This window comes from Aquarana catesbeiana, linkage group LG01 (genome assembly GCF_042186555.1).
Source record: "Aquarana catesbeiana isolate 2022-GZ linkage group LG01, ASM4218655v1, whole genome shotgun sequence".
Taxonomy (NCBI): Eukaryota; Metazoa; Chordata; class Amphibia; order Anura; family Ranidae; genus Aquarana; species Aquarana catesbeiana.
Window position 1 is genome coordinate 40,226,845 of NC_133324.1, and position 13,475 is coordinate 40,240,319.

The following is a 13,475-nucleotide window of genomic DNA, read 5'->3' on the forward strand; positions in this document are numbered from 1 at the left end:
CTATTGTGTGTTTACCACATCCTATGACATAAATGGTGCAGGTATATTAAAATAAAAATAAAAATAAATATAAAAATAAAAATAAATGTATTTTTATATTTATATTTATTTTTATATTTATTTTTATTTTTATTTTAATATACCTGCACCATTTATGCCATAGGATGTCGCTATCTATTTATGCCATTCTCACGGGATAAACATACCCATTCCCGCTTTTTAAAGATATTTTTAATATAGACACTTTGGGGGCAATTAATATATTAACATTTTTATTATCTGCCCTTTTGATTTATCTATCCACCAAAAATATGGCCGCCACTATAAACATAGTAGAGCACTTTATCTGTTTTCGGACAATTCAAAAATGGCCGCTTCCATGACGGAGACAGGACTCCAACAAAATGGCCACCAACGCACTTCCTGTTTTCACGTATAAATTGATGTGTTTTAGAACCAATCCGGTTCCCCTGATAAAGTCACGTGTCGTGACGTAATGCATAGGGAGTGGCCAGATAGTGAACGAACCTGAAGGGATGTAAGAGGCATCTGCGATGCCGTGTATTTTACATCTCTGCTGTTTTTTAACCTTTTCTTTGTAAGTGCCCATTTGGCCATTTAATAAATCCATTATTTTAAACGGTTTGCACTATGGGAGATTCTACTTTATTCCCTTATATGCCCATTTTCCGTGAATGATTATGCTGTGAATCCAGAACCCATCATTTGGAATATACTATTTGGAGAAACACCAATGGTTATTACTGGCTTCAGAGGTCGGGAAATCCGTAGATGTCCCCCAGCTAAGCAGATTGCTAACGCTGTACATACTTTATACTGAGGTAAGAGTCCAGAGAGCATTAAGTGGTGTTTATGAAGATCTCCTATTGAAGATTCCTTTTGATGACACATTCAGCACTTTATTTGTCTATTTCAGACATAGTGGACTATATTATTACACTACATAGTTTTCTGCTATAGTTCCATGCCTTTGAGCTACAGTAACTGGGACTTCATACTCATTTGCACAGATTGTTTATTTGTTTATTTATTTATTAGCTATTTGCACAATACGTTATTTGCACAGGAGTGTATTTTGCACTTTATTTTATTTATTGTCATTTTGCACGGTACACTTTATTGCTTAATTCTGCACAGGAGTTTTTTTTGCACAGGAGTGTATTTGGTTATTTTACATAGGAGATTCCTTATTTATTTTTCACAGGTAACATTCATCTTTATTAAGTTGCGCTGATCACTTTTTTTACCTTACACCAATTTTGTGCACTGTAGACACTTTAGGTCTAGCTACAATTTTTTATTAGATCAGATTGATTCACTTGATAGCGTGATGGACTACACTGTTTATCACTTAGGCAGCTGCCTTCTCCACCGCTCCTTGACCAACAGAAGCCTCAAAACTACGTTTTTCATGATACTGTAACCTACCAGAGTCAGGAAAAGAGTTGGATAAACTCCTCTTTAAGGTCTCTTCAAAAGATTTCATCTTCTGCACTCTCTGTGGGGACGGGATGAGTTCTGAGACTTTCCCCTTGTAACAGTGGTCAAGGAGGGTTGCTAAGCAATAGTGATCCTTCTTCTTTACGCCACGTATTCTTGGGTCCTTTCGCAGGCTTTGAAGCATGAGGGAGCCCATGCACCACAAATTTGTGGAGGCACAAGAATCAGACTCCTCAGGGTCACTGAGAATTATAGTATCTGGAACTGCCTCCTCCCAGCCACATACTACTTCCAAGGGTTCTGGGGATGGAAAGCCATCTCTTACTGTTTGATGTATGTCTTCCTCTGCTTCAATGCCTCCAAAACTGACAGAATCCTCCTCTTCCTCCTCCCTCTCCTCTTGTGTGTTCTGTGGTGTAGGAACAATGGGGTCTGCATAAAGTGGGCCTTGAGAGGAAAGGAAGTCCTGCTCTTCGTCCCGCTGCTCTGCCTCAAGTGCCCTATCCTTAATGCCATGCAGAGTCTGCTCCAGCAGGAACACAACAGGGATTGTGTCATTGATGCATACATTGTCATGGCTTATCATCCTTGTGGCCTCCTCAAATGGTGACAGTACAGTGCATGCATTTTTTACGAGTGGACATTGGCGTGGGGAAAAAAAGCTGAGCTGGCCTGAGCCTGTCGTTGTGCCATACTCACACAGGTACTCATTGACAGCCCTCTGTTGCATGTGCAGCCGCTGCAGCATTGCCAAATTCGAGTTACACCTAGTGGGCATGTCACAAATCAGGCAGTTTACGGGAAAGTGGAATTCTCGCTGAATTTCAGCCAACTGAGCACTGGCAGTGTAAAACCTCCTGAAATGGCTACAGACTCTTCTGGCCTGCTATAGCAGATCTTCCAACCCTGGGCACCTATTTAGAAAAAGCTGCACCACCAAATTGAGGACATGTGCCAGGCATGGCACATGTATCAACATTCTCTGTCTAAGGGTGGACAGGAGGTTTGTGTCATTATCACACACCACCATTCCTGGCTCCAGTTGGCATGGCATAAACCACCTCTGGGCCTGCCCCTGCAGAGCTGCAAGAATTTCTGCTGTGGTGTGGTTCCTGTCTCTAGACACACCAGCTGAAGCAATACATGACACCTTTAAGCCTGATTTATTGAATAGCCCCTTGAACGCTTAGGGGGTACTTTTGGTTCATATGACAATTCAGCAGAGGAGGGCATGGAGGAGGAGGAGGAGGAGGGGTAGAGCTGACAAATCTCTCATCATCACCACTAGCTGTATGGAGATGTGGGTGCACAACAAGTTGCAGCACTGAGCCCTGTCCTGCATCCTTCCAAGCTGCAAGCAGAGTTACCCAGTGTGCTGTGAACGAAATATATAATCTCTGACCATGCTTGCTGGACCACGTGTTAGCAGTAATGTGGACTTTGCGGCTGACTGCCTTGCCCAACTATGCCATAACATTGCCTTCCACGTGATGGTACAGAGCTGGAATGGATTTGCATGAAAAGAAATAGCAACTGGGAACCTGTGATTGTGGTACAGCACATTCTGCAAACTGACCATATCCACCTTTGCCTGTGGACGCGGACACTGCTGGCCCCCTGACAGTGCCATGGGTATGTCTGCCTCTCCTTGTTGTCCTCCCAGACACGATGGGGGGGTGCTTATTAACAAAATGTAATAAAGATGTCTAAACGTGTACGTGGATGCACTTTAATCAATGGATAGTGGTGTTTGCACTTTAACTTGAATACTCACTACACAGACACAGTCCACTGATGCACTATAATATACTGCAAAAAAACTGCACTGACACACTGCAATATACTGTGTCAAATGTGCAGTAATGCACAGAAATATACTGAGTTAAATGTGCACTAACGCACAGAAATATACTGCATTAAGTGGCACGTAATGCACTGAAATGTACAGCGTTAAACTTGCAGTAACGCACTGAACTATACTGTGTTAAATGGAAGGTAACCCACTGAAATATTTGGCATTAAACATTCAGTAATGCACTGAAATATACTGCGTTAAACGTGCACTAACACACAGAAATATAGTGCGCTAAACGGCACATAACGCACTGAAATATACAACGTTAAAATTGTAGTAACGCACTGAACTATACTGCATTAAACAAAAGGTAACACGCTGAAATATATGGCATTAAACATGCAGTAATGCACTGAAATATTCTGCATTAAACAGCACATAACGCACTGAAATATATGGTGTTAAACTTGCAGTAACGCACTGAACTATACTGCATTCAATGGAAGGTAACGCACTGAAATATACAGCGTTAAACTTGCAGTAATGCACTGAACTATACCACGTTAAACGGAAGGTAATACACTAAAATATACGGCATTAAACTTACAGTAATTCACTGAACTATACTGCATTAAGCAGAAGGTAACGCACTGAAATATACAGCGTTAAACTTACAGTAACGCACTGACGTATACTGCGTTAAATGACATGTAACGCACTGAAATATACAAAATATATATAAATATACAGAGTTAAACTTGTAGTAACACACTGAAATATACTTCATTGAACGTGCATTAACGCACAGAAATATACTGTCTTAAATGGCACGTAACGCACTGAAATATACGGCGTTAAACTTGCAGCAACGCACTGAAATATGCAGCGTTAAACTTGCAGTAACGCACTGGACTATACTGCAATAAATGGAAGGTAACGCACTGAAATATATGGCTTAAACTTTCAGTAACGCACTGAAACATACTGTGTTAAATGGTCACTACACTCACACTGACTGAACTATCACTAGGTTCACACTAAACTGCTATTCTACACTGACAATAGAATCAGAATAGCACACTATAGCGCACTAACTGTCTAGTAGCACTGAACAGAGCCCTGTTCTATCTCTCTTCACACAGATATCACACTAAAATGGCCGCTATAGAAATAATACTTTTATAGTGTGGGGAAGGACTAAGAGCATAAAGCTATGATTAGATAGTCATCATGACAGCATCCAATCATGGCTCTGACAGTGCTCTGTGCCCTGATTGGGCAAAGCTTTGATTGCTTCAGCCAATCAGGGATTCCAATGCACTTTGCAGCAGCACAATGCATTGTGGTAATTTGGCAGATCGAACAAACGGTCGAATGCACCAATAATTCGGTTGTTAGTTGGCTCTCCCTTTGGGCAAGTCTCATCTGGTACATCTGAGGGACCCCTGCCCAGCAGTGCATTCTACTCATCCAGCTGCCATCCAGCAGACATCTCATCAGTCAGCCTATTGCAGCTGGCAACCCCTGCTTCTTTGGGCACAGCACCCCCTGTCACCACCTTCAAGGGTGCCCTGCACTCAGCTGCAAGGGAAGCCCTCTCAGCACTTCAGCCTCTGACCAGGTAGGTGACAGTAATAATGTATACAATATCTCACAAAAGTGAGTGCACCCCTCACATTTTTGTAAATATTTTATTATATCTTTTCATGTGACAACACCGAAGACATGGCAGTTTGCTACAATGTAAAGTAGTGAGTGTACAGCTTGTATAGCAAGTGTAAATTTGCTGTCCCCTCAAAATAACTCAACACACAGTCATTCATTTCTAAACTGCTGGCAACAAAATTGAGTACACCCCTAAGTGAAAACATTCAAATTGGGCCCAAATTGTCAATATTTTGTGTGGCCACCATTATTTTCCAGCACTGCCTTAACGCTCTTGGGCATGGAGTTCACCAGAGCTTCACAGGTTGCCACTGGAGTCCTCTTCCACTCCTCCATGACTACATCATGGAGCTGGTGGATGTTAGAGACCTTGCGCTCCTCCACCCTTCACTTGAAGATGCACCACAGATGCTCAATAAGGTTTAAGTCTGGAGACATGCTTGGGCAGTCCATCACCTGTACCCTAATGCCGCGTACACACGGTCGGACTTTCTATCCTACTTGGTCCGGCACACTTTCCGACGGACTTTGTCCGCCAGGTGCGCCGGACTTTAAAACGGACGGACTTGCCCACACACGACCGGACTTTCCGGCGGGCTAAGTCCGCCCGTCTTTCCGACGGACTTTCGCCGGAGTTACGGCGGACTTTCAGAATGAACGGACTTGCCCACACACGGACAAGTCCGTTCATTTTGAACGTGACTCAGGTGCGACGGGACTAGAAAAGGATGTCAATCTTGCCGCTTTTATCGGCGAGATTGACACCTTATGAGCCCCGTCGCGGGGCATACCAGGCCCTTAGGTCTGGTATGGATTATAAAGGGAACCCCCTACGCCGAAAAAACGGCGTGGGGTCCCCCCTAAAATCCATACCAGACCCCGATCCGAGCACGCAGCCTGGCCGGTCAGGAAAGGGGGTGGGGACGAGCGAGCGCCCCCCCTCCTGAACCGTACCAGGCCGCATGCCCTCAACATGGGGGGTGGGTGCTTTGGGGGAGGGGGCGCCCTGCGGGGCCCCCCACCCCAAAGCACCTTGTCCCCATGTTGATGAGGACAAGGGCCTCTTCCCGACAACCCTGGCCGTTGGTTGTCGGGGTCTGCGGGCGGGGGCTTATCGGAATCTGGGAGCCCCTTTAATAAGGGGGCCCCCAGATCCCGGCCCCCCACCCTATGTGAATGAGTATGGGGTACATGGTACCCCTACCCATTCACCTAGGGAAAAAGTGTAAGTAATAAAACACACTACACAGGTTTTTAAAATAGTTTATTAAACAGCTCCGGGGGGGGATCTTCCTCCGGCTTCGGGGGTCCCTCCGCTTCATCTTCTCCCGGCGTCCGGTTGGTTCTTCTCCCGGTGTTCCAGTTCTTCGGCCGGCTCCTCTGCTGTCTTCAGGTAGCTCTCTTGCCAGCAGAGGTCCGGACTTCTGGGCTTCTGGGCTTGTGGGCTTCTGGGCTTCTTCTCTTCTCTTCTCTTCTCCAGATGTTGACACGACGCTCTCTCCGGCTGGACTGCTCTCCAAGGGCTGCGTTGTGACTTATATAGGCGGAGACCCCGCCCCCTTTTGATGTCACAGTCCCTGGGCATGCTGGGACTGTGACGTTTTAGGGGGCGTGGTCAACATCACCCAGTGACCACGCCCCCTAAAACGTCACAGTCCCAGCATGCCCAGGGACTGTGACATCAAAAGGGGGCGGGGTCTCCGCCTATATAAGTCACAACGCAGCCCTCGGAGAGCAGTCCAGCTGGAGAGAGCGTCGTGTCAACATCTGGAGAAGAGAAGAGAAGAGAAGAAGCCCAGAAGCCCACATGCCCAGAAGTCCGGACCTCTGCTGGCAAGAGAGCTACCTGAAGACAGCAGAGGAGCCAGCCGAAGAACTGGAACACCGGGAGAAGAACCAACCGGACGCCGGGAGAAGATGAAGCGGAGGGACCCCCGAAGCCGGAGGAAGATCCCCCCCGGAGCTGTTTAATAAACTATTTTAAAAACCTGTGTAGTGTGTTTTATTACTTACACTTTTTCCCTAGGTGAATGGGTAGGGGTACCATGTACCCCATACTCATTCACATAGGGTGGGGGGCCGGGATCTGGGGGCCCCCTTATTAAAGGGGCTCCCAGATTCCGATAAGCCCCCGCCCGCAGACCCCGACAACCAACGGCCAGGGTTGTCGGGAAGAGGCCCTTGTCCTCATCAACATGGGGACAAGGTGCTTTGGGGTGGGGGGCCCCGCAGGGCGCCCCCCTCCCCCAAAGCACCCACCCCCCATGTTGAGGGCATGCGGCCTGGTACGGTTCAGGAGGGGGGGGGGCGCTCGCTCGTCCCCACCCCCTTTCCTGACCGGCCAGGCTGCGTGCTCGGATCGGGGTCTGGTATGGATTTTAGGGGGGGGCCCCACGCCATTTTTTCGGCGTAGGGGGTTCCCTTTATAATCCATACCAGACCTAAGGGCCTGGTATGCCCCGCGCTCGCCGCAATAGGAAAATGTGTTTTTCCTATTGCAGCGAGCGCGAGATGCAATACCCTGCCCTCGTGTCGTATCTGGTCCGTCGGACCAGCATACACACGAGCGGGCTTTCCGTCGGACCAGCACACACACGAGCGGACTTTCCGCCCGAAACTGAGTCCGGCGGAAAGATTTAGAACTTTCTTCAAATCTAGGTCCGGCGGGCTTTTGGGAAAAAGTCCGCCGGAAAAGTCCGCCGGCGCCTACACACGGGCGGATTGCCCGGCACACTCTGGTCCGCCGGACCAAGTATGCCGGAAAGTCCGACCGTGTGTACGCGGCATTAGCTTCTTTAGCAAGGCAATGGTCATCTTGGAGGTGTGTTTGGGGTCGTTATAATGTTGGAATACTGCCCTGAGGCCCAGTCTCTGAAGGGAGGGGATCATGCTCTGCTTCAGTATGTCACAGTACATGTTGGCATTCATGGTTCCCTCAATGAACTGTAGCTCCCCAGTGCCGGCAGCACTTATGCTGCCCCAGAAAATGATACTCCCACCACCATGCTTGACTGTAGTCAAGACACATTTGTCTTTGTACTCCTCACTTTGTTGTTGCCACACGCTTGACACCATCTAAACCAAATAAGTTTATCTTGGTCTTATCAGACCACAGGACAAAGTTCCAGAAATCCATGTCCTTAGTCTGCTTGTCTTCAGCAAACTGTTTGCGGGCTTTCTTGTGCATCATCTTTAGAAGAGGCTACCTTCTGGGAAGACAGCCATGCTGACCAATTTGATGCAGTGTGCGACGTATGGTCTGAACACTGACAGGTTGACCCCCCCACCCCTTCAACCTCTGCAGCAATGCTGGCAGCACTCATACGTCTATTTCTCAAAGTCAACCTCTGGATATGATGCTCAGCTCGTGCACTCAACTTCTTTGGTTGGCCATGGTGAGGCCTGTTCTGAGTGGAACCTGTCCTGTTAAACCATTGTATGGTCTTGGTCACAGTGCTGTAGCTCAGTTTCGGGGTCTTGGCAATCTTCTTATAACCTAGCCCATCTTTATGTAGAGCAACAATTCTTCTTTTCAGATCCTCAGAGAGTTCTTTCCCATGAGATGCCATGTTGAACTTCCAGTGACCAGTATGAGAGAGTGAGAGCGATAACACCAAATTTAACATACCTGTTAACAATTCACAACTGAGACCTTGTAACACTAATGAGTCACATGATGACACCGGGGAGAGAAAAGAGCTAATTGGGCCTAATTTGGACATTTTCACTTAGGGGTGTACTCATTTTTGTTGCCAGCGGTTTAGACATTAATGGCTGTTTGTTGATTTATTTTAAGGGGACAGAAAATTTACACTGCTATACAAGCTGTACGCTCACTACTTTACATTATAGCAAAGTGTCATTTCTTCAGTGTTGTCACATGAAAAGATATAATAAAATATTTACACAAATGTGAGGGGTATACTCACTTTTGTGAGATACTGTATATGTTTTCATGCCTGATATGTGAGTGAGTCAGGAGGACTCAAAGGTATCATGAGAGGACTGAGTGAAAGCAGTCCTGGATGGATGCAGAGTCAGTCTGGGAGGACTGTGGAAGTTTAGCCAGGAGGGCTAGTGAAAGGGGCAGCTGCATCCAGGGGGGCTGGCAGGGCCTGAAGAGGTGGTGCTGGGATCAGTAGCCACAGGAAGGATAGCTGGGCTCTAGGACTTTGCTACACAAACAAAGAGGGGTCCCTGCCTGTAATGGGCTTTTGCTACCTATCTGATTTAGCCTTTTTGTCCAACAGTGTGCCATTTGGTCCTAGGAGTTAGAGTGCCTCAAACAAGTGTTGTGCTGGAGGGAGCTTTGTATCTGCAAGAAAGTTTGTGCAGGAGGCAGAGAAGTATACATATAGTGGACTGTAAATAGTTGTGTTCCTGAAAATTCCTTTTGCTGAAAAGTCAAGTGGGAATCCAATAATACCCCAATCCCTATCCAAGTTTATCCCCCTCAATAAAATATAAAACAAAGCACGGGACTGTTCTTTGACTTAAAGTGGAGTCCCCCCCCCAACAAAAAAAAAAAAATCATTAATGTGCATGAAAAAACTTTTTTTTTTTACTTACCTTTTTATGCCTGTTGCTATGTGGTCCCTTGAAATCTGCCTCCTTCAGCGCCTGGGCTCCTGACATCACTTCCTCTGTTGCAGGAAGGGAGAGCCCCTCTCCCCCCTCCCTCTAGGCAATCATCTGGGACATGTGACAGGTCCCAGATGATTGTGCAGCCAGTCACGGCGTGCGGCTTGCACATGCGCAGTGGGTGCCCGGCTGTGAAGCCACAGCCAGGCGCCCACAGTTAAAATGCCGGTGCCGCAGAGTGGAGGGGGAAATGAGCGGGGCTTCATTCCCCCGCATCGCTGGACCCTGGGACAGGTAAGTGTCCGATTATTAAAAGTCAGCAGCTGCAGTATTTGCAGCTGCTGACTTTTAATTTTTTTTTTTAAGCGGAACTCCACTTTAAGTGTGCTGTGAAAATACAGTGTGCCTAGCTGTGCAGGGTGGGGGATCCCTTTACACTTGTGGCTCCATAGGGATGCGCTACCCTTATAAGGTTGAGTGGATGGTAAATGGGGGGTTCATGAAGAGATCATTTGAACAACACAAAGAGGAAAGCTTCTTCCATGTCACTGAGGAGGGGATTTATTGCACTTAATATTGTGGGGGACTTGATTTTCACATGTTGCTTTTGATTTAAGGGAGTTTGATCATTTTGCACATTCTTTGGCACTTTTATCCTGGTTTGAGTTTTTGTATTTTAAATCATTAGAGATGGCATACATACCCTATTATGGGGCCCTTATGAGTAAGAACATTAATTTCAAAATATATTAAAGTGATATTAAAGGCAAAAAATTAAAAATACATGTCATACTTACCTGCTCCTGGCCCCTCCCTACTATCAAGTGCCCCCAGGTCAGCTTGCAATTGGGGAACCCAAGCAGATGCACTCCTGAGCTACTGGTCTGTGTGTCCATTTAGGCATACAGCCATGTCTCAGCCCCACCTCCTCTCTCTCCTCATTGTTTCCTCATTGGCTTACTGGCTGTGATTGACAACAGTGCTGCTGTCTCAGCCAATGGAGAGGAGAGGCCCCAGAGAGCCGATTCTCTTATGCACATTGCTGGATGGAGAAGGAGCTCAGGTAAGTATTAGGGGGTGCTGGGGGTGGGGGGGCTGCTTAAAACAGAAGGCCTGTTAGCTTTTAGAACCAATTTAAGCTAACATAATTCTAACGTTTGACATCTTTTTCAGAATAAAACCTCTGTTTGATCAATGAGCACCTAGAACCTGTTTTTAGCTTTGGAATTTTTCATATCTGGATCTGGCAAGGTTGGAGTAAGAGTGTTGTCTCTGAAGTGTTGTATGGGGAAGCAGCCGTTTTGAGCCCACATTCACTTTGGGCTGATTTGGCATGTGATTTGACATGCCAAATCGCATGCCAAATCGGCGGCTAATGCCGGCAATAGCACCGTCCGAATCAGTGCAGCGCCGACTTTGCGCCGCCACATTGATTCCCAAAAGTAGTTCCTGTGCTACTTTTGGCGATGTGAATAGATATCTGTGAATGAACTCAGTGAGTGAGTCGTGTGAGTCAGTGTGAGCCTGGGCTCAGAGAAATTTATAAAAGGAGAACATTTTTTATTAAGTCCTATAAAGAGAAAACCCTTTAAAGTAAGTCAACTTATCACTTAAAATGTGAACTTACCAAGAATATGCTGCCATCAACTTTAAATAATATTAAAAATGAATTTAGAATACACCAAAAAAATGTGTTTATTAATTTAGACATAATTATCTACATACGATGTAATCAAAGTGACCTTCACACTTAAATAATGACATTATAATCAGCTTATAAAAGATCTTTCTGGAAGACGGTGAAGAACGATGGGTGGCTCTGATATCTGATAGTTTAGGATGTTTTGGATACTTTGTCCCCCTCTGGTCACTGTGGTTCCTCCTCAATGACTACATTGTTCTGTAGTGATGTATCGGCTGGTCAGAGGAACAAGATTTCCAACGAACCCAAAGTCTCTGATATCACCAGTGTCCAGAGCAAAAATTAAACTCACCTTCCAAATGGGAGGTAAGTATTAAATGTCCAAATTTAACAGTCTTCATTCTCAATACACTAACAAAATATGAAAAATGACAATAATAGAGATAATGCTATAACTATTGGTAACCCAGTGTTGCTTCATACATATTAGTGGATAACTTTTTTTGAATTTAGGTCAGGTCTGAACAGAATTATGTAACATTTTGGGAAAAATATACACCCAAGAAGTCCAATACTTGATGCCATTATAGCAAAAACCTCTACAGCCACCATGTATTTTCCTCTGGTACTCAGATAGGCCGGGATCATGGCAATCCAGACACTGCAGGACACCAGCATGCTGAAGGTGATGTACTTGGCCTCATTAAAACTGTCCGGTAATGTCCTGGCTAAAAAAGCTATAATGAAACTCACAGCTGCCAGAAGCCCCATATATCCCAGGACAGAGTAGAAGCCGATAACTGAACCCTCATTACACTGAATGATGATCTTTCCCTGATAAGAGTGAGTGTCCTGATCCTGGAAGGGGGGAGAAATAGACAACCAAGTGATACAGATTATTGCCTGAACCAGTGAGAAGACACAAATAATGAAATTGGGCAGTTTGGCTCCCATCCATTTCCTCCAGGGACTCCCAGGTTTGGTGGCTTTAAAAGCAATACACACCATGATACTTTTGGCAAGTAGAGTAGAGACAGCAACTGAGAAGATGACACCAAAAGAGGTTACACGCAGCATGCAGGTTACATCTACTGGATGGCCGAAGAACAAGAAGACACAGAGGAAGCTCAGCATGATGAAGACCAAGAGAAGATAGCTCAGGTTCCGGTTATTAGCTCTAACAATGGGGGTGTCCTGGTAATGTATAAATATCCCCAATATTAAACCAGTCAGAAGACAACAGAGGATGGAGACAGCTGAAAATACTGCAACGATGGTATCATCAGTGTAGGAGAGAAATTCCACCAATTTTGGAACACACCGATCCTTCTTCTTATTTGGCCATTCATCATCAGGACATTTCATGCAGTTTTCACTGTCTGCAGGAAGAACAATACAAACACAATGAGCATCCATGTCAGAGTTTCTGAGAAAACAACTTGTCTTGTGTTGCATCACAGGTAGCAGCTGAATTCCCATCAAAGCTATAAGAGAAATTATAATAAAAAATAAATAAAATATAGGTCTCATGCACACAGGGCATTAGAAAAAATGAGCTGCAAAGCCACTACCAACGCTGGGAAAAAGCAGCTGTAAAAACATGCTTTTAGTAGCTTTTTGCATTGGCGTTAATGCAAGTTTAGCCACGCTAGCTTTTAGCAGTGTTTCTCTGCCTCTATTCAAAATGAATGGTTCCCCATGAGAGCACATTGATTTGAATAGAAGTCGCACCACAAGTCGGATCATGATCCAACTCACAAGTCGGATCATCATGATCCGACTTGCAGTGCGGCTTGTGTGCTGAGGATCTTCAAGGGGAGCCCTTGCCAAAATGAAAAAAAAAAACTGGCGTGGGGTTCCCCCCCAAGAGCATACCAGATCCTTTGGTCTGGTATGGATTTTAAGGGGAACCCCCACCCCAAAAAAATTGGCATGGGTCCCCCCAAAATCCATACCAAACCCTTATCCAGGCATGCAGCCCAGCAGGTCAGGAAAGGGGGAGAGATGAGTGAGCCCTCCCTTCTAGACCATACCAGGCCACATGTCCTCAACATAGGGGGGTGTGTGATGTTGATGGGGACAAGGGCCTCTTCCCGACAACTCTGGCTGGTGGTTGTCTGGGTCTGCGGGTGGGGGGCTTATCGGAATCTGTAACAAGGGGGCTCCCAGATCCCGGCCCCTCACCCTATGTGAATGAGTATGGGGTAATGCTGGGTCCGCCGTGTGCCATTACTTATATAGCCATGGGGCGGGGCCACACAATGATTTAATAAGGAGGCCCCACCCCTTGTGTTGTCACCGCCCAGGACATGATGGGGACGGGGGTTTAAT

At 46.0% G+C, this 13,475-nt stretch overlaps 1 protein-coding gene across 1 annotated transcript in view; it reads right to left on the minus strand.

The window, feature by feature from the left end:
• Positions 1-11,630: 11,630 nt before the first annotated feature.
• LOC141129958 (vomeronasal type-2 receptor 26-like) overlaps positions 11,631-13,475 on the minus strand; it is a 239,840-nt gene continuing 237,995 nt past the window's right edge. Inside the window, exon 6 of the mRNA XM_073618127.1 lies at positions 11,631-12,523. Within this exon, the coding sequence (XP_073474228.1) occupies positions 11,631-12,523 (893 nt within the window). The remainder of the gene's footprint in view (positions 12,524-13,475) is intronic.